Source organism: Hypanus sabinus, chromosome 10, assembly GCF_030144855.1.
Source record: "Hypanus sabinus isolate sHypSab1 chromosome 10, sHypSab1.hap1, whole genome shotgun sequence".
Taxonomy (NCBI): domain Eukaryota; kingdom Metazoa; phylum Chordata; class Chondrichthyes; order Myliobatiformes; family Dasyatidae; genus Hypanus; species Hypanus sabinus.
The window spans coordinates 159654934-159675572 of record NC_082715.1 but is presented as its reverse complement, the minus strand read 5'-3'; the positions used below and the strand labels follow the sequence as shown (position 1 = coordinate 159675572).

Genomic DNA, 20639 nt, shown 5'->3' with positions numbered 1-20639 from the left:
ATTCAGCATGTTAGACAGCATCCATGGAAATGAAAAATAAATAGTCAATGTTTTGGGCCACGACCCTTCTTCAGGATGATTTCTTGGCCCAGAATGTTAACTTGTTTGTTCACTTCCATGGATGATGCTACCTGTGCTGCTGAGTTCATCCAGTATTTTGCATATATTGGTTTGGATTTCGAGCACCTGCAGAATTTCTAAAATGTAACTATTGATCTGCAACTATTGATATGTTTTATACAAGGGAGGAGAGAAAAGATCCGTTGTCAGCACTGGCTCGTGAATATGGCGGCTCCAAGAGGAATGCACTTCTGAAGTGGTGTCAGAAGAAGACGGAAGGTTATCAGGTAAGTGAGGAAGCACCATGATTGCACAGTAAGAGGAAGGTGTTTGTACGTGCTGATTCTAATTGGTGAACACTGATTATCTCAAAACCCTAAACAAAGTGTTATTACTGAATAGCATTTCCTGCTGAAGGGTTTCGGCTTGCTATGTCAACTGTACTTTTTTCCATAGATGCTGCCTGGCCTGCTGAGTTCCGCCAACATTTTTTGTGTGTTGTTTGGATTTCCGGCATCTGCAAATCTTCTCTTGTTTGTGATTTTATTAGTTAATCATATTAGTATTAGTTACCTTTGAAAGAGCTAATTGAACAATACCCACTCATGGAGTAGTTAGTGCTCAACAGGAAAGATGGACAAAGCAGTGGCTGATTGGCAGGAGGCAAAGGGTGAGAATAAGGGGAGCCTTTTCTCGTTGACTTCCGGCGACTAGTGGTTTTGCATAGCGGTCTGTAGTGGGACCAATTCTTTTTACGTTACATGTCAATGACTTGGATGACAGAATTGATGACTTTGTTGTTGCGTACAATACGAAGATAGGTGGAGGGGCAGCCAGCTTTGAGGAAGGAGAGAGGCTGCAGAAGGAATTAGGTGAGGAGAATGGGCAAAGAAGTGACAAATGAAATAGTGCCAGGAAATTTATTGTCATGCACCTTCGATCTTCTAAGTGGGGAGAAAATTCAAAAAATGAGGTGCAGAAGGACTCGGAAGTCCTTGTACAGGACTTCCTAAAGGATAAATTGCCGGTGGAGCCTGTGGTGAGGAAGGCAAATGCAATGTTAGCATTCATTTCAAGAGGACTAGAATATAAAAGCAAGGATGTAATATTGAGGCTTTATAAAGCACTGGTGAGGCCTCTTGGAGTATTGTGAACACCTTCCACCTTAAATATAGGTATGGACTTGGCCGGACCACCGTCTGTGGCAGAACATTCCACAGATTCACTACTCTCTGGCTTAAAAAAAATTCCTCCTTACCTCTGTTCTAAAAGGTTGCCCCTCAGTTTTGAGATAGTGCCCTTTAGTTCTGGATACCCCCACCAAAAGAAACATCCTCTCCACATCCACCTTATCTAGTCCTTTCAACATTTGGTAGGTTTCTATGAGATCCCCTCACATTCTTCTAAATTCCAGTGAGTACAGGCCCAAAGCTGCCAAGTGCTCCCCATATGTTAACCCCTTCATTCCCAGAATCATCCTCACGAACCTCCTCTGGATTCTCTCCAATGACAACACATTCTTTCTGAGATATGGGGCCCAAAACTGTTGACAATACTCCAAGTGTGGCCTGACTGGTGTCTTATAAACTCTCAGCATTATCTCCTTGCTTTTATATTCTATTCCCCTTGAAATAAATGCCAGAGCATATAAATTTACAGCACATTACAGGCTCTTTGGCCCACAATATGTAACCCACTTAGAAGCTGCCTAGAATTTTCCAACCACATACCCTCTATTTTACTAAGCTCCATGTGCCTATCCAAGAGTCTCTTAAAAGACCCTATCGTATCTGCATCCACCACCTTCACTGGCAGTGCATTCCACACACACACCACTCTCTGTGTGAAAAACTTACCTCTGACCACCCCCTTGTAACTACTTCCAAGCACCTTAAAACTATGCCTACTCACATTAGCATTTCAACCCTAGGAAAAAGCCTCTGGCTATCCACCCAATTAATGCCTTGCATCATCTTATACACCTCTGTCAGGTCACCTCTCATCCTCTGTCACTCCAAGGAGAGAAGGCCGAGTTCACTCAACCTATTTTCCTAAGGTATGCTCTCCAATCCAGGCCATAAGACCATGAGATATAGGAGCAGAAGTAGACCATTCGGCCTATTGAGTCTGTCCCACCAGTCCATCAAAGAATGATCCAATTATTCCAGTCATCCCCACTCCCCTGCCTTCTCCCCGTACCCTTTGATGCCCTGGCTAATCCTGTCTTTCTCTGCCTTAAATGCACCCAATGACTTGGCATCCACAGCCGCTTGTGGCAGCAAATTCCACAGATTTACCACCCTCTGACTAAAGTAATTTCACTGCTTATCAGTTCTAAAAGGACGACCTTCAATCATGAAGTCGTGCCCTCTTGTCCTATAATCCCCTACCGTGGGAAATAACTTTGCCATATTTACTCTGTTCAGGCTGTTTAAAATTCAGAATGTTTCTGTGAGATCCCCCCTCATTCTCCTGAACTCTAGGGAATACAGCCCAAGAGCTGCCAGACATTCCTCATACGGTAACCCTTTCATTCCTGGAATCATTCTCATGAATCTTCTCTGAACCCTCTCCAATGTTAGGATGTCCTTTCTAAAATGCGGAGCCCAAAACTGCACACAGTACTCCAAGTGTGGTCTCACAAGTGCCTTATAGAGCCTCAACATCACATCCCTTCTCTTTATATTCTATACCTCTAGAAATGAATGCCAACATTGCATTCACCTTCTTCACCACCGACTCCACCTGGCAGTTAACCTTTAGGCTATCCTGCACAAGGACTCCCAAGTCCCTTTGCATCTCTGCATTTTGAATTCTCTCCCCATCTAAATTGTAGTCTGCCCATTTATTTCTTCCACCAAAGTAGATGACCATACCCTTTCCAACATTGTATTTCATTTGCCATTTCTTTGCCCATTACCCTAAACTATCTAAGTCTCTCTGCAGGCTCTCTGTTTCCTCAATACTAGCTGTTCCTCCACCTATCTTTGTATCATTGGCTAATTTAGCCACAAATCCGTTAATCCCATAATGCAAATTATTGACATACATCGTAAAAAGCAGCAGTCCCAACATCAACCCCGGTGGAATGCCACTAGTAACTGGCAGCCAGCCAGAGCAGGATCCCTTTATTCCCACTCTCTGTTTTCAGCCGATCAGCCAACGCTCCACTCATGCTAGTAACTTCCCTGTAATTCCATGGGCTCTTATCTTGCAAAGCAGCCTCATGTACAGCACCTTGTTAAAGGCCTTCTGAAAATCCAAGAACACCACGTCTACTGCATCTCCTTTGTCTACCCCGCTTGTAATTTCCTCAAAGAATTATTGTAGGTTAGTCAGGCGGGAAACCATGCTGGCTTTGGCCTATCTTGTCATGTGCTTCCAGGTACTTGCGATCAGTTCTAACAATTTCCCAACCACTGATGTCAGGCCAACAGGTCTATACTATTCTTTCTGCTGCCTCCCACTCTTCTTAAATAGCAGAGTAGCATTTGTAATTTTCTAGTCATCCGGTACAATGCCAGAATCTATCCTTCATAACCCAAGGGTGCATTCCATCAGGTCCAACACCACCCTCAGACCATTAAGCTTCCTGAGCAACTTCTCAGTCGTAATTTTAATTGCACTTACTTCACTTCCCTGACACTCTTGAATGTCTGGTATACTGCAGACGTCTTCCACTGTGAAGACTGATGGAAACTATGCATTCAGTTCCTCTGCCATCTCTGTTTCTCATTACAATATCCCCAGCGTCATTTTCTATTGGACCTATATCGACCCTCAACTCTCTTCTACCTCTTAAAAAAAAGCTTTTATTACCTTCTTTGATATTAGTTGCCAGCTTCCTTTCGTAATTCATCTTTTCCTTCCTAATGACCTTCTTAGTTTTCTTCTGCAAGTTTTTAAAAGCTTCCCAATCTTCTATCTTTCCACTAGCTCTGGCTTCCTTGTATGCCCTCAATTTTGCTTTTACTTTGGTTCTGACTTCACATATCAGCCACGGTAGTGTCCTTCTTCCAATTTCTTCTTATTTGAAATACATCCGTCTTGCATTTCCCTCATTTTTTGCAGAAGCTCCAGCTATTGCTGCTCTGCTGTCCTTCCTGCTAGTGTCCCTTTTCAGTCGACTTCAGCCAGTTCCCCTCTCATTCCATTGTAATTTCCTTTATTCAACTGAAATACTGACAAACTGGAATTAAGTTTCTCCTTCTCAAATTTCAAAGTGAACTCAATCATATTGTGATCATTGTTCACTAAGGATTCCTTAACCTTAGGCTCTCTTATCACCTCTGGATCATTGCACAACACCCAATCCAGCACAGCCGATCCCCTGGTGGGCTCAATTACAAGCTGTTCTAAAAAGCCATCCCTTGGACATTCTACAAATTCTCCTCCAATCCTATGTCATCCTTTTTTAATGATTTTATATTATTTCTTTTACACAGGGTCACACCAACTCCTCTGCCTACTAACCTACCTTTCTAATACACTGTATATCCTTGGACATTCACCTCCCAATGGCAACCATCCCTTATCCAAGTTTCAGAGATGGCCACAATGTCATACTTGTCAATCTGTAGCTGAATTTCATGATTGTCCATTTTATTTCTTATGCTGCAACATCCTCATAAATCTCTTCTGTGCTCTTTCTATAGTATCCACATCCTTCCTATAGTGAGGTGACCAGAACTGAACACAGTACACCAAGTGGGGTCTAACTGAGGTCATCTGTAGCTGTAACATTACCTCATGGCTCTTGAACTTAATCCCATGTTTGATGAAGGCCAACACACCATACACCTTCTTAATAACACTGTCACCTGTGCAGCAGCTTTGAGTGTCCTGTGGACAGGGACCCCAAGATATCACTGATCCTCTACACTGCCAAGAGTCTTACCATTAGTATTATATTCTGTCTTCAAACTTGACCTTCTGAAATGAACCACTTCACCCTTACCTGGGTTGAACTCCATCTGCCACTTCTAAGCCCAGTTCTGCATCCTATCGATGTCACCTCTGACAACTATTCACAACTTCAAAGTTGACCCCCAACCTTTGCTGTCATCAGCAAACATACTAATCTATCCTTTCTACTTCCTCATCCAGGTCATTTATAAAAATCACAAAAAGAAGGGGTCCCAGAACAGATCCCTGTGGAACATCACTGGCCACTATCCTCCATGCAGAATACGAACCATCTACAACCACCCTTTGCCTTCTGTGGACAAGCCAATTCTGGATCCATTAAGCAATGTCTCCTTGGACCCCATGCCTCTGCACTTTCTGAATGAGCCTCACATGGGGAACCTTGTCAAATTCCTTACTGAAATCCATATGCACTACAGCCACTGCTCTACCTTCATCAATGTGTTTTGTTACATCCTCAAAGAATTCAATCAGGTCCGTAAGGCGTGACCTGCCCTTAATGAAGCCATGCTATCCCTAATCAGATCATGTCTCTCCAAATGCTCATAAAACCTGCCTCTCATGTTCTTCTCCAACAACTCACTGGTCTATAATTTCCTGGGTTATCTCTACTCCCTAGAACAAGGGAACGACATCTGCAACCTTCCAGTCTTCTGGTACTTCTTCCATCCATGTTGATAATGCAAAGATTATCGCCAGAGGCTCAGCAATCTCCTTCCTCGATTCCCACAGTAGCCTGGGTTGTATCTCATCTGGTCCCAACGACTTAGCTAACTTACTAACTTTCAGAAGTTCCAGCACATCCTCTTTCTTAATGTCTATACACTCAGGCATTTCAGTCTGCTGTAAGTCATCCCCACAATTGCCAAGGTCCTTTTCCCTGGTGAATACTGAAGCGAAGTATTCATTAAGTACCTCCACTACCCCCCTCTGGCTCCATGCACACGTTTCCATTCTCGCTCCTGATTGGTCCTATTCTCACACAGCTCATCCTCTTGCTCTTCACGTACTTGTCGAATGCCTTGGGGTTTTCCTTAATACTACTCACCAAGGCCTTCTCATGGCTCTTTCTAGCTCTCCTTCGGCCCACAAAGTTGTGCCGAACATGTCCCTACCTTAGAAATTACTAAACTTACCTATATCCCTCTATTTTCCTAAGCTCCAAGTACCTATCTAAAAGTCTCTTAAAAGACCCTATCATATCAGCCTCCACCACCGTTGCCGGCAGCCCATAACACGCACTCACCACTCTCTGAGTAAAAAACTTACCCCTGACTTCTCATCTGCACCTACTCCCCAGCACCTTAAACCTGTGTCCTCTTGTGGCAACATTTCAGCCCTGGGGAAAAGCTTCTGACTATCCACATGATCAGTGCCTCTCATCATCTTGTACACCTCTATCAGGTCACCTCTCATCCTCCGTCGCTCCAAGGGGAAAAGGCCGAGTTCACTCAACCTATTCTCATAGGGCATGCTCCCCAATCCAGGCAACATCCTTGTCAATCTCCTCTGCACTCTCTCTATGGCTTCCATGTCCTTCCTGTAGTGAGGCGACCAGAACTGATGATACACACTGTACACACTGAAATTTAAAAGAATGGGTGGGGATCTCACTGAAACCTACCGAATGTTGAAAAGGACTAGATAGGGTGGATGTGGAGAAGATGTGTCCTAAGGTGGGGGTATCCAAAACTGAGGGGCAACCTTTTAGAACAGAGGTAGGGAGGAATGTTTTTTTCAGCCAGAGAGTAGTAAATCTATGGAATGCTCTGCCACAGATTGCGGGGGCGGCCAAGTCCATGCACATATTTAAGGTGGAAGTTGATAGTTTCCTGATCAGCCTAAGGATATGGCAAGAAAGTGGATGTATGGGATTGAATGAGATCTGGGATCAGCCATGATGGAATGGTACAGCAGACTTGATGGGCTGAATGGCCTAATTCTGCTCCTGTGTCTTATGGTCTTCTGTTTATTGGTGGGATCATGGTCCAGAGGGAGGTAAGTATGTTGGCAGGATGCTTCAGTTAGCCAAGCCCCAGCAGCGCCACCTTTGTCAGCAGGTTTGATGAGAGGTTGGTGAAGTTGGTCATTCATGAAGCTGCAGTTTCAGGGGATGTTTGGTTATGGTGATGATACGAGGTGGAGGGGCGTAGGACAGTGACACGGAGCAATCTTGGGAAGCTTCATTTTGGAGATGTGCTAAGGAAGTAATGCTCAAGGTGTTGGCCAGAATTTGGAAGGCTCTGTCTTGTTTGGTGTTGTGTTTTGTGGATGTCGTTCAAGCTAGGCATTCAAACAGGCACTGTATCTCACTCCTGGTTGCAGTAGTTATGGCAAAGGAAAACAAGACTTCACCAGTTTTATGTGGTTCGGCCTGATCTGATTCCTTCAGGAACCACCTAAACATTGGTGAAGTCATGGATGTTGTTTTGCACAATAAGAAAAGGATCCTAATCACAAAATCAGATATTAGACCAGCCAAATAATTTGAATTTAATTTGTTTAGGGTTGCTTTGTATACCCTGTGGCTATGTTGTGCTCCAAGTGATTTATGCAGTTGTTTACATCAGAATGTAAACTGATCTTGCAGCACTATGCAAAAATCCTCAGCACATGTAAAAAAAATTTGTAGAGCAAAAGATGCTTTCAAAAAAATGAAAAGTTCATTAATATCAAAAAATTACTATAAAGAGCAGTTAACTAAAAAAAACTAAATCAAATCAATCTTTGGTGTGACTACCCTTTGCTTTTAAAACTGCATCAGTTCTCTTTGCTACACTGTCATTCAGTTTTTATAAGAAAATTGGCTGGTAGATTGTTCAAACCATCTTGGAAAACTTGTCACAGTTCTTCTGCAGACTTTGGCTCTCTGGCTTGCTCCTTTCTCTCCGGGTAATCCCGTACTGGCTCCTTGATGACTGGGATTACCCGGAGATCAGGGCTCCTTGGAGGCCGTACCTTCTGAAACCATAAGGAAATCTGTGGTGCCTAAGACGTTTGCTCAGTACTGTACGTGTATTCAGTGACCAGGCTAATCACTCTTTACAGATATAGACATGTGCTTTTCTTAGTGGTAATCTCAGCACAATTCTTCCAGTCCCCCTCAGCCTGCCCCACCCTCCTCAACCTCAACTCTATCTGCCAACAATATTTTCAGACACAAAAGGCCATGCTTCTCATCCCTTTGATCTCCTAAAACTTCTGCTGTTGGGCATATAAAACCATCTGAGGAAAATTCCAAAAATACATCAACTAAACGACTCATTGGATTAAGAATCGGAATCAGGTTTAATATCACCATCATATGGATGAAAGAAAAATGGAGGGTTATGGGGTAGTGTGGGTTTAGTACTTTTTTTTTAAGGATTATATGGGTCAGCACAACATGGAGGGCTGAAGGGCCTGTACTGTGCTGTAGTGTTCTATGGTTCTATATGTTGTGAAATTTGTTAAACTTTGCGGCAGCAGTACAACATGATAATATAGAGGAAAAAGCTGTGAATTACAGGATTATACTCATATATACCGCAAGTAATATACACATATATTAAATAGTTAAATTAATTAAGTAGCGCAAAAATAATTTCTTTTAAAGTAGTGAGGTAGTGTTCATGGATTCAATGTCTATTCGGAAAATGAATGGCAGAGAAAAACAAGCTGTTCCTGAATCACTGAGTGTGTGCCTTCAGGCTTCTGTACCTCCTTCCCGATGGTAACAATGAGAAACGGGCATGTCCTGGGTAGTGGGGCACCTTTCTGAGGCACCAGTACTTGAGGATGTCTTGGATACTACAGAGGCTAGTACCCAAGATGGAACTGACTGATTTAACAACTCTGCAGTTTACTTCGATCCGTGTGGCAGGCCCTCCACTAGATGGTGATGCAGCCAGTTAGAATGTGCTCCACAATACATCTGTAGAAATTTGCAAGTGTTCTTAGTGACGTACCAATCTCCTCAAACTCCTAATGAGATATAGCCGCTGTCTTGCCTTCTTTATAGCTGCACTGATATGTTGGGACCAGGTTAAGTCCTCGGAGTTATTACTATCCCAGAACTTGAAATTGCTCACTCTCTTCACTTCTGATCCCTTTATGAGGACTGGTGTGTGTTCCCTCATCTTCCCCTTCCTGAAGTCCACAGTCAGTTCTTTGTTCTTCCTGACATTGAGTGCAAGGTTGTTGCTGCAACACCACTCAACCAGCTGATCAGCCTCGCTCCTGTACGTCCTCTTGTCACCATCTGAGGTTCAGCCAACAATGGTTGTATCATCAGCAAATTTATAGATGGCATTTGAGCTTCGTCTAGCCATGCAGTTGTGATGTAGAGAGAGTAGAGCCCTGAGGTGTGCCATTGTTGATGTTTAGTGAGATAGAGACGTTATTTCCGATCTGCACAGATTGTGGTCCTCCGGTTAGGAACTCAGGGATCCAGTTACAGAGGCCCAGATTCTGTAGTTTTTTGATCAGGATTGTAGGAATGATGGTGTCAATGAACAGCATCCTGACAGGATATGACAATTGTGTTACAATTACTTGCCTGCAACTTCACCTGGTGTTTGTCAGTTACATTTAGAGTTGAAAGTAAATTTATTACCAAAGTGCATATATATTTGTCACTATACACAACCCTAAGATTTATTTTCTTGCGAGCATTCTCGATAATTCCATTATGCAATAATAATCATAATAGAATCAATGAAAGGCCACAGGAACTTGGGTGTTCAGCCAGTGTACGAAAGACAGCAAACTGCAAGCACAGAAAGAGATAAATAAGCAATAAATATTGAGAACATGAAATGAAGAGTCTTTGAAAGTGAGTCCATAGGCTGTAGGAACATTTCAATGATGGGGTAAATAAAGTTGAATGGATTTATTCCCTTTGGTTCAGAAGCTGATGGCTGAGGGATAATTACTTGTCCTGAGCCTGGTGGGGTGAGTCCTGAGGCTCCTGATGGCAGCAGCGAGAAGAGAGCATGGCCTGGGTGCTGGGGGTCACATGATGGATGCTGCTTTCCCTGCAACAACACTTTGTGTAAATTTGCTCAGTGGTGGGGAGGACTTTATCCGTGAACTCGGGCCATATCCACTACTTTTTGAAGGATATTCCATTCAAAGGCATTGGTGTTTCCATTCAAGTCTGTGACATCTACAGAAGTTTGTTGAAGTTTTAGATGTCATGCCAAATCTTTGCAAGTTCCTAAGGAAGTAGAGGAGCTGCCATGCTTTCTTGATAATTGTAATCGCATGCTGAGCCCAGGACAGCAACTCTGAAATAATAGCACTGAGGAATTTGGTGTTGATTGGAGTATTGCAACAGAAACGTTCCTGCGCAAGTCCGGTGCAGAGCTTTAAAATGCCAATTTCCATAAAAGAGAGCTACTGTCCAGCGGTTCAGATTTTCTCTTGTTCTGTTCTGGGTGTCAGATGTGGATTTCCAGGAGACTTCCAGCCTCCCTGGTGGCCATGTCTGCACCAGGTGCATCGAGATGCAGCTGCTTAGAGACCGTGTTAAGGAACTGGTGCTGCAGCTCGATGACCTTCGGCTTGTTAGGGAAAGTGAAGCAGTGATAGACAGGAGTTACAGGGAGGTAATCACTCCCAAGGCTTCAGGAGACGGATAAATGTGCAACTGTCAGGAGAGGGAAGGAAGAACGTCAGTGGAGACCACCCCTGTGGCCACCCCCCTCAACAATAAGTACTCCATTCTGAGTAGTGTTTGGGGTTGGGGGGGAGCTTTCCTGGGGAAAGCAACAGCGACCATGCCTCTGGCACTGAGTCTGAACCTGTGGCTCAGAAGGATGGGGAACTGAAGAGGATGGCAACAGAAAAGGGGACTCTATAGTTAGGCGGACGGATAGGTGATTCTGTGGGCGCAAGAAGAAAGCATAATAAGATGGTAGTTTGCCTCCCAGATGCCAGGCTCCGCGATGTTTTTGAACGTGTCCACAATATCCTGAAAAGGAAGGGTGAGCAGTGAGAAGTCATGGTGCATATTGGTACCAACAACATAGGTCGAAAAAGAGAGGAGGTCCTGAAAACAGGCTACAGGGAGTTAGGAAAGAAGCTGAGAAACAGGACCTCAAGGGTAGTAATCTTGGGATTGCTGCCTGTGCCACACGACAGTGAGGATGGGAATAGAATGAAGTGACAGATAAATGTGTGACTGAAGAGTAAAAGCAGGGGGCAGGGATTCAGATTTCTGGATATTGGGACCTTTTCTGGGCCAGGTGTGACCTGTACAAAAGGGACAGGTTGCACTTGAATCTGAGGGGGACCAATATTCTTGTGGGCCCACTTTCTAGAGCTGTAGGGAGTGGTGTAAACTAACATGGCAGGGGAATAGGAACCAGTATGATAGAGCTGAGGATGAGCCAGAGGGTTTACAAGTAGGTGATGAATGTAAGGAAGGTCAAGCCAATGATTGGGTACAAATGCAGAGAGAGTAAAGAGTTAAATTGTACCAAAATTGAAAAGGGTAAAGAATGCAGGACTGAAGGTGTTGTATTTAAATGCATGTAGCATTCAGAATAAGGTGGACAAACTCAAGGCGTAGAGATTTGTCGGTATGACGTGGGCATCACTGAGTCAAAAGCCATAGTTGGGAGCTTAATATCAAAGAATATACTTTGTATTGAAAGGACAGGCAGGAAGGCGTAGGTGGTGGTGTAGCTCTGTTAGTAAGAGATGGAATTAATCTTTAGAAAGAGGTGACATAGGGTCAGAGAATGTTGAATCTTTGAGGGTTGAGTTGAGAAACCACAAGGGTAAAAAAAAAAATGGGTATCATATATAGGTCTCTAAATAGTAGCCAAGATGTGGGTCTGAGATTGCAAAGGGAGCTAGAAAAGGCACATAATAAAAGTAATGACACAATTGTAATAGAGGATTTCTATACACAAAGGGTTTGGGGAAGTCAGATTGGTATCAGATTGCAAGACAGGGAATTTGTTGAATGCCTACAAGTTGGCTTTTTAGAGCAGCTTGTGCTTGAGCTGACTCAGGGAAAGGCAATCTTAGATTGGGTGTTGTGTAATAACCCAGATCTTCTTAGGGAGCGTAATGTAAAGGAACCCTTAGGAACCTGTGATCGTAATATGACTGAATTCATACTGCAATTTGAGAGGGAGAAGCGTAAGTCACATGTATCAGTATCACAATGGAATAAAGGGTTTTGCAGAGGCATTAGAGAGGAGCTTGCCTGGTTGATTGGAGGGGCGTACTGAAGGCCTAGCAGAGTTTCTGTGAATGGTTCACAAGGTGCAGGAGAGATGTGTACCACAGAATGTCACTTACTTGGTTTTTCAGAAGGTATTTGAAAGCTGCCACACATGGGCTGCATAATAAGATAAAATCCTATGTTGTTACAGGAAAGATACTGGCATGCATCAGGGAATGGCTGACAGGCAGGAGGCAGTGAATGGGAATAAAAGGGGCCTTTCTGGTTGGCTGCCAGTGACTAGTGATGTTCCTCAGGGGTCAGTATTGGGACTGCTGCTTTGATGGTTTTGTGGCAAAGTTTGATAATACAAAGATAGGTGGAGGGGTAAGTAGTGCTGAGGAAGCAATGTGATTGCAGCAGGCCTTCGACAAATTGGAAGAATGGCCAAAAATGTGGAAGATAGGTTACAGTTTTAGGAAATATATGACAATACGTTTTAGTAAAAGGAACAATACTGAGGACTGTTTTCTAAATGGGGAGAAGTTCAAGCATCAGAGGTTCAGAGGGGCTTAGGAGTCCTCATACAAGATTCCCAGAAGGTTCATTTACAGGTCGAATCGGTGGTAAAGAGGGCAGATGCAACGTTGGCATGTACTTCAATGGGAATAGAATATAAAAGCAAGGAGATGAAGAGAGGGTGTTTCCTGTGGTAGGAGGTATCCAGAACTCGAGGACACAGCCTGAAAATTGAGGGGCAACCTTTTTGAACAGAGGTAAGGAGGAATTTTTTTTAGACAGAGAGTAGTGAATCTGTGGAATGCTCTACCACAGACTGCTGTGGAGGCCAATTCCGTGGGTATATTTAAAGCAGAAGTTGATCATTTCCTGACCAGTCAGGGCATCAAAGAATATGGCGAGAAGGCAGGTATATGGGGTTGAGTGGGATCTGGGATCAGCCATGATGGAATGGCAGAGCAGGGCTGAATGGCCTAATTCTGCTCCTTTGTCTTATGGTCTAATTTAAAGTTGCTGACCTTCTCCACCTCTTATTGTCTCATGAGGACTGGCCTTTGGACATCTTGTTTCCTCCTCCTGAAGTCAATAATCAGCTCCTTGGCCTTGCTGATACTGAGTAAAAGGTTGTTGTTATGGCACCACAGCCAGATTTTCAATCTCCCTCCTATATGTTTTGTCTCCCCTCTGATTTGGCCTACAACAGTGATGTTGCCAGCAAACTTGAATATGACATTGGATTTGTGCTTAGCCACGCAGTCATTCGTATGAAGCGAGTATGCAAGTTGCGAAGCGCACAGCCGTATGGTGCATCTGTGCTGATGAAGATCATGAGATACTGTTGCCGATCCAAACTGACTGGAGTCCGCATTTGAGGAAATTGCCAGAAGAGATATTGAGGCCAAGGTCTTGAAGCTTATTGATTAGTTTTGAGGGGTTGATGGTATTGAATGCTGAGCTGTGGTTGATAAAGAGCATCCTGATGCATGCATCTTTGCTCTCCAGATATTCCAGGGTTGAGTGAAGAGCCAATGAAAATAATAGAGCAAAGTGTTTAATGTATAAAAGTAGTTAGGTTTAAGACTAAGTTAAGTGAATGAAGAAAGGAATTTTATCAAGTTGAAGGAGACAAGAGATGTCTGCATTCTAGGAGTTATGCAACTGCCCACAGTTTGTTCTATAATTCCTCAGACATTAATTTAACAAATTGAAGGGCATAGCCTTTCAGCTTCTGGGATAATTGCTACTAATTGGAGTCAGATCTAGGGCAGCATTGTTATGTCTCTATTTATTACATTATAGTAGACAGAAAAACAATGATTGATGTAGCTTGCAATATAGGATCGTTCCTTCAATTGATTTTCTTGCTTCACAACTTCAAAGAGATTTATTCCAGCTAATTGTTTTATTTTTGAGTGTTCATGCTACGTTTCCCTCTTTCTTTGTCTGCCCATTTAAACTATGCCTTGCCTAAAATGTGCGTCCATTGTAATCTCCTACAATTTGGGAGTTTCTGAAAGCTTATTCTATTCAAGAAAGGAACAAGGGAAAGTCCTGGGAACTATAGACCAGTGAATCTCACATCAGTTATAGGAAAATTGCTGGAGAATATTATCAGTGATAGGACATATGAGAATTTGGAAACCTGCAGCCTAATTAAAGAGATCCAGCATGGCTTTATGTGGGCAAATTGTATCTTAGTGATTTGATGGAGTAGTTTGACAAGGTGACGAGAGAGATTGATGAACGTAGGGTAGTAGATGTTCCCTCCATGGATTTTAGTAAGGTGCCTCACTACAGGAAGGCTGTGGAAACCATAGAAAGGATGCAGAGGAGATTTACAAGGATGTTGCCTGGACTGGGGAGCATGCCCTATGAGAATAGATTGAGTGAACTTGGCCTTTTCTCCTTGGAGCAACGGAGGATGAGAGGTGACCTGATGATGAGAGGCATTGATCATGTGGATAGTCAGAGGCTTTTTCCCCAGGACTGAAATGGCTAACATGAGAGGGCATAGTTTTAAGGTGCTTAGGAGTAGGTTAAGAGGAGGTGTCGGGTAAGTTTTTTATGCAGAGAGTGGTGAGTGCGTGGAATGGGCTGCCGGTGGTGGAGTGGTGGAGGCGGATACAATATAGGGTCTTTTAAAAGGCTTCTGGATGGCTACATGGAGCTTAGATAAATAGAGGGGTATCGGAAACCAGAGATAATTTCTAAAGTAAGTACTTGTTCGGCACAGCTTTGTGGGTTGAAGGGCCTGTATTGTGCTGTAGGCTTTCTATGTTTGATAAAGCCCCTCATAGGAGGTGAATCCAGAAGATCAAGATGCATGGGTGACTAGTTGTGTTCCTCGGTATTGGGACTGCTTCTTTTCACATTGATTGAGATAATGGAACTGATGGCTTTGTGGCAAAGTTTGCAGATGATACAAAGATAGATGGAGGGGTGGGTTGTGCTGAGGAAGCAATGCAATTGTAGTGGGGCTTAGGTAAATTTGAAAAATGGCCAAGCAGATGGAATACAGTGTTGGGAAATGTATGATAATGCATTTTGGTAAAAGGAACAGTAGTGTGGATTGTTATCTAAATGGGGAGAAGGTTCAAACATCAGAGGTGCAGAGGGACTTAGGAGTCCTCGTCCAAGATTCCCAGAAGATAAAATTTACAGGTCAAGTGTGTGGTAAAGAAGGCAAATGCAATGTTGGCATTTATTTCAGGGGGAATAAAACATAAAAGCAAGAAGATACTGCTAGTCAGAACGCACTTGGAATATTGTCAATGGTTCTGGGCCCCACAGGATGTGTTGTCATTGGGGAGAATCCAGAGGAGGTTCACGAGGATGATTCTGGGAATGAAGGGGTTAACAAATGCGGAGCATTTGGCAGCTTTGGTGCATGGAGATCTCATTGAAACCTACTGAATGTTGAAAGGACTAAACAGTGCATGTGCAGAGGATCTTTCCTACAGTATCCAGAACTAGAGGGCACAGCCTCAAAATTGTGAGACGACCCTTTAGAACAGAGGTAAGGAGGAATTTTTTTTTTAGACAGAGTAGTGAATTGTGGAATGCTTTGCCACGGACCCCAGGTGAGGCCAAGTCCATGGGTATGTTTAAAGCGGAAGGTGATAGTTTCCTGATTGGTTCAGACATCACAGGTGGGATCCGGGATCAGCTATGGTGGAGCAGACTCGATGGGCTGAATGGTCTGATTCTGCTTCTATGTCTTATGGGGTCTGCAGCAAATTGGCTATTTGGATTCAGAACAGGCATGCCCAGAGAAGTTAGAGGATAGTGGTTGAAGGGACTTAATCGAGCTGGAAGTCTATAATTGGATCTGTGCTCGGACCTCTGCTGCTTCTGATGTATATTACAAATGACCTGGATGAAAATATAGATGGGTGGGTTGGTAAGTTTGCCGATGATACCAAGGTTGGTAGAGTTGTGGATAGTGTGGAAGATTGGCGAAGGATACGGTGCAATGTAGATCAGTTGCAGATATCAGCAGAGAAATTGCAGGTGGGGTATAACCTTCTGAGTTGTCGAACCTTAGTAGCGCAAATGCAAGGAGACAGTACACTGTTAAAGGACAAAATCCTTCACAGTATTGCTGAGCGGAGAGATCTTGGGATTTAAGGTCATAGCTCCTGGAAAGTGGCTGCACAGGTTAATAGGGTTGTTACGAAGGCTTAAGGAATGTTTGCTGTTATAAATCAAGGCATTGTGTTCAAGAGTCAAGAGTAAATGTTGCAACTTCATAAAACTTTGGTAAGGCCACATTTGGAGTATACATTTCTGGTCACCCACAATAGGAAGGATGTCGAGGCTTTAGAGAGGTTGCAGAAGAGGTTTACCAGGATGCTGCCTGACTTAGAGGGCATGTGCTATCATGAGAGACTGAGGGGAGATCCAATAGTGGTTTAAAAGATTATGAGAGTCACAGATAGACTAGACAGGTAGTACCTTTTCCATAGGTTGAAACGTCTAATACCAGAGGGCGTGCATCAAAGGTGAGACGGTGGGTGTTCAAAGGGAAAGTGAGGGGTGGGTTTTTTACGCTGAGCGGTGGATACCTGGAATACGCTGGTAGAGGCAAGTACATTATAGGCTTTTAAGAGACGTTTAAATGGGTACTCGAACGAGAGGAAGATGGAGAGATATGGTCACAGAGATTAGTGTTTTATGTGTTAACAAATTTCACGTCGCATGCCGCTGATAATAAACCTGATTTTGATTGGCTTTGCGGTTGGTTTAGTGCAACCTTGCAGGCCAAGCGATCTGGTCCTGTGCTGTACTACTACCACTGTATTGTCTATAAATCTGCAGTTTCTTCTTGTATGCCAAAGGTGTGCTGTTTGGTAGGTTAATTGAATGCTGTAAATTGCCCCTGGTGTAGCAGTATCATCAGGAGGGGTTGTTAGGATTAGTGTAGGAATAGAATAAGTGAGTGCTGCACGACTCTATGATTGTTTGAAGGGAGGCTGAGACTGTGATGAAAGACTGAAGAAATCATAAAAGATTTTAAAGACCAAAATGGAAATGTAGCAAGACCATAAGACTTAGGAACAAAATGAGGCCATTAACCCATTCAATCATGGCTGATCATTTCCTCCTTTCCTCAGCCCCACACCCCAGCCTCCTCCCCATAACCATAGAACACTACAGCACAGTTCAGGCCCTTCAGCCCTCTATGTTGTGCCAACCCATTATAATCCTTAAAAAAATTACTAAACCCACACTACCCCATAACCCTCCATTTTTCTTTCATCCATGTGCCTGTCCAATACCCCTAATGTTTTAGCCTCCACCACCATCCCTGGCAAGTCATTCCAGGCACTCACAAACCTCTGTGTAAAAAAAACTTACCCCTGATGTCTCCCCTAAACTTCCCTCCCTTAATTTTGTACATATGCCCTCTGGTGTTTGCTATTGGTAAGGTAAGTTTTTTATGCAGAGAGTGGTGAGTGCTTGGAATGGATTGCTGGTAATGGTGGTGAAGACAGATTCAACAGGGTCTTTTAAGGGACTCTTGGATAGGTTCATGGAGCTTAGAAAAATAGAGGGCTATGGGTAACCCTAGGTCATTTCTCATGTAACTACGTGATCAGCACTACACTGCGGGCTGAAGGGCCTGTGTTGTGCTGTAGGTTTTCTGTTTCTGTGAGATTCCCCTCTCATCCTTCTAAATTCCAGCAAGTACAGGCCCAGAGCCACCTAAAGTTCCTTGATAGACCAAATGACCTAATTCTGCTCCTATGTCTTATGGTCTAAATGCTCCACATATGATAACCCTTTCATTCCCGGAATCATCCTTGTGAACCTCCTCTGAACCCTCTCCAATGCCAGCACATCTTTTCTTAGATGAGGAGACCAAAGTTAAGGTCCTGATAAAGCCTCAGCATCATATCCCCTCTCTTGTACTCTAGACCTCTTGAAATGAATGTTAACATAGCATTTGCCTTCCTCACCACAGACTCAACCTGCAAGTTAACATTCAGAGTGTTCTGCACAAGGACTCCCAAGTCCCTTTGCATCTCAGATTTTTGGATTTTCTCCCCTTTTAGAAAATAGTCTGCACATTTATTTCTTTTACCAAATTGCATGACCATGCATTTTCCAACATTTAATTTTCCGCTTTCTTTCCCATTCTCCTAATCTAAGTCCTTCTGCAGCCTTCCTGTTTCCTCAACACTACCTGCCCCTTCACTAATCTTCATATCATCTGCAAACTTGGCAACAAAGCCAACTCTTCCATCATCCAATTAATTGATATACAGTAAAAAAGAAGCGGTCCCAACACTGGTCCCTGCAGAACACCACTAGTCATTGGCAGCCAACCAGTCGTGTTCCTTTTACAGTCGGCCCTCCTTATCCGCGAGGGATTGGTTCTGGGACCCCTTGTGGATGCTAAGCAACACGGATGTTCAAGTCCCTTATTCAACCTGTCTCAATGTGGTGGACCTTAGGACCCAGCAGAACCCCAGACCTTATTTAACCCGTTGCAGTGCGGTGGACATTAGGACCTGGCGGCGGAGCTCTGAATCAGCAGTGTTTCTGTTCACAAAAATAATCACAATCACGATTGAAAATAAAGTGGAAATAATAAAGCGATCAGAAAGAGGTGAAATGCCATCGGTCATTGGAAAAGCGTTAGGCTACAGTTGGTCAACGATCAGAACAATTTTAAAGGACAAGGTGGGAAAGGCCCTGCCCTGATGAAAGCTACAATTATTACTAAGCAACTCAGTGGTTTAATTATTGTGTTTTGGGCTTTTGATCCTCCACATCAACCAGGCACGGATGGAGAGTGCACTCGGAAGTGGCCTGTCACTGGATCAAACTCAGGAACTTCCTGAGCCCGACACTGAAACATACGTTCTTAAGTGTTTTATATGCATAGAAAGCTAAAATATATACTATATACTAAGACAAACGTTTGACTAACTGACGCTAAATAATAGCGGATGTACCTGTTCCGACTTACACAGTAAGAGAACTTACGATTTTTTTTTGATCCTGATCCACAGCAACCTACGCAAATACTCCCGTATACTTTAAATCATCTCTAGATTACTTATAATACCTAATACAATGTAAATGCTATGTAAATAGTTGTTATACTGCATTGTTTAGGGAATAATGACAAGAAAAAAATGTCTGTACATGCTCGATCAACAAGTGCTGGAAGAGCACTTCTGGGTTTTCTCGATTTGTGGTTGGTTGAATTTGCGCATGCGGAACTCGCAGATAAGGAGGGCCGGCTGTATTTCCACATGCTGCCTCCTACCAATCAGCCAATGCTCTAACCATTTTAGTAACTTTCTTATAATACCATGGGCTCTTAACTTGGTAAGCAGCCTCAAGTGTTGCACCTTGTCAAAGGCCTTCTGAAAGTCCAAATATACAACATCCACTGCATCCCCTTTATCTATCCTACCTGTAATCTCCTCAAACAATTCCAACAGGTTCATCAGGCAGGATTTTCCCTGAAGGAAACCACGCTGACTTTGTCCTATCTTGTCCTGTGTCACCAAGTACTCCATCACCTCATCCTTAACAATTGACTGTAACATCTTACCAACCACTGAGGTCAGGCTAACTGTAATTTCCTTTTTGCTGCCTCCCTCCTTTCTTAAAGAGTGAAGTGACATTTGTAATTTTCCATTCCTCCAGAACCATGCCAGAGTTCAATGATTCTGGAAAGATCATTACTAATATCACCACAATCTCTATCGCTCCCTCCTTGAGAACCCTAGGATGCAGTTCCATCTGGTCCAGGTGATATGCATCTTAGGTCTTTCAGCTTTTTGAGCACCTTCTCACTTGTAATAGTAACTGTAGTCATTTCTCTTACACACATCCTACACTGCTAGTATCTTCCACAGTGAAGACTGATGCAAAATATTCATTTAGTTCATCCACCAACTCCTTGATCCCCGTTACTATTTCTCCAGCCTCTTTTTTTTATGGTTCTATATCCTGTTTCATCTCTTTTCACTTTTTATAGACTTGAAAAAGTTTTTTTTATTTACCCTGATAGAAATATAGAAAACCTAAGCATAATACAGACCCTTTGGCCCACAATGCTGTGCCGAACATGTACTTAATTTAGAAATTACCTGGGGTTACCCGTAGCCCTCGATTTTTCTAAGCTCCATGTACCTATCCAGGAGTCTCTTATTAGATGATTTTTTTTTCTAGCTTGCTTTCATATTTCATCTTTTCCCTCCTAATGACTCATAGTTGCTCTCTGTAGTTTTTTTAAAAGCTTCCCAATTTTCAATCTCCCACTAATTTTTGCTCTTTTGCTTTTACATTAGCTTTGACTTCTCTTATCAGCCATGGTTTTACCTCTTTTGCTGTTTTGAGTATTTCTTTGTTTTTGGAATACGTCTGTCCTGCACCCTCATTTCCCCCAGAAACTCATGCCATTGCTGTTCTGCTGTCATCCCTTCATCTCCTTCCAATATACTTTGATCAATTCCTC

General features: G+C 43.2%; 1 protein-coding gene across 8 annotated transcripts in view; it reads left to right on the top strand.

Annotated features, from left to right (window-relative positions):
- Positions 1 to 20639, top strand: part of specc1la (sperm antigen with calponin homology and coiled-coil domains 1-like a) — a 283895-nt gene that overhangs the window by 236354 nt on the left and 26902 nt on the right. For all 8 annotated transcript variants that reach the window (XM_059983332.1, XM_059983331.1, XM_059983330.1 and 5 more), the window contains one exon: positions 245 to 347. In XM_059983332.1, coding sequence (XP_059839315.1) covers positions 245 to 347 — 103 coding nt within the window. The remainder of the gene's footprint in view (positions 1 to 244; positions 348 to 20639) is intronic.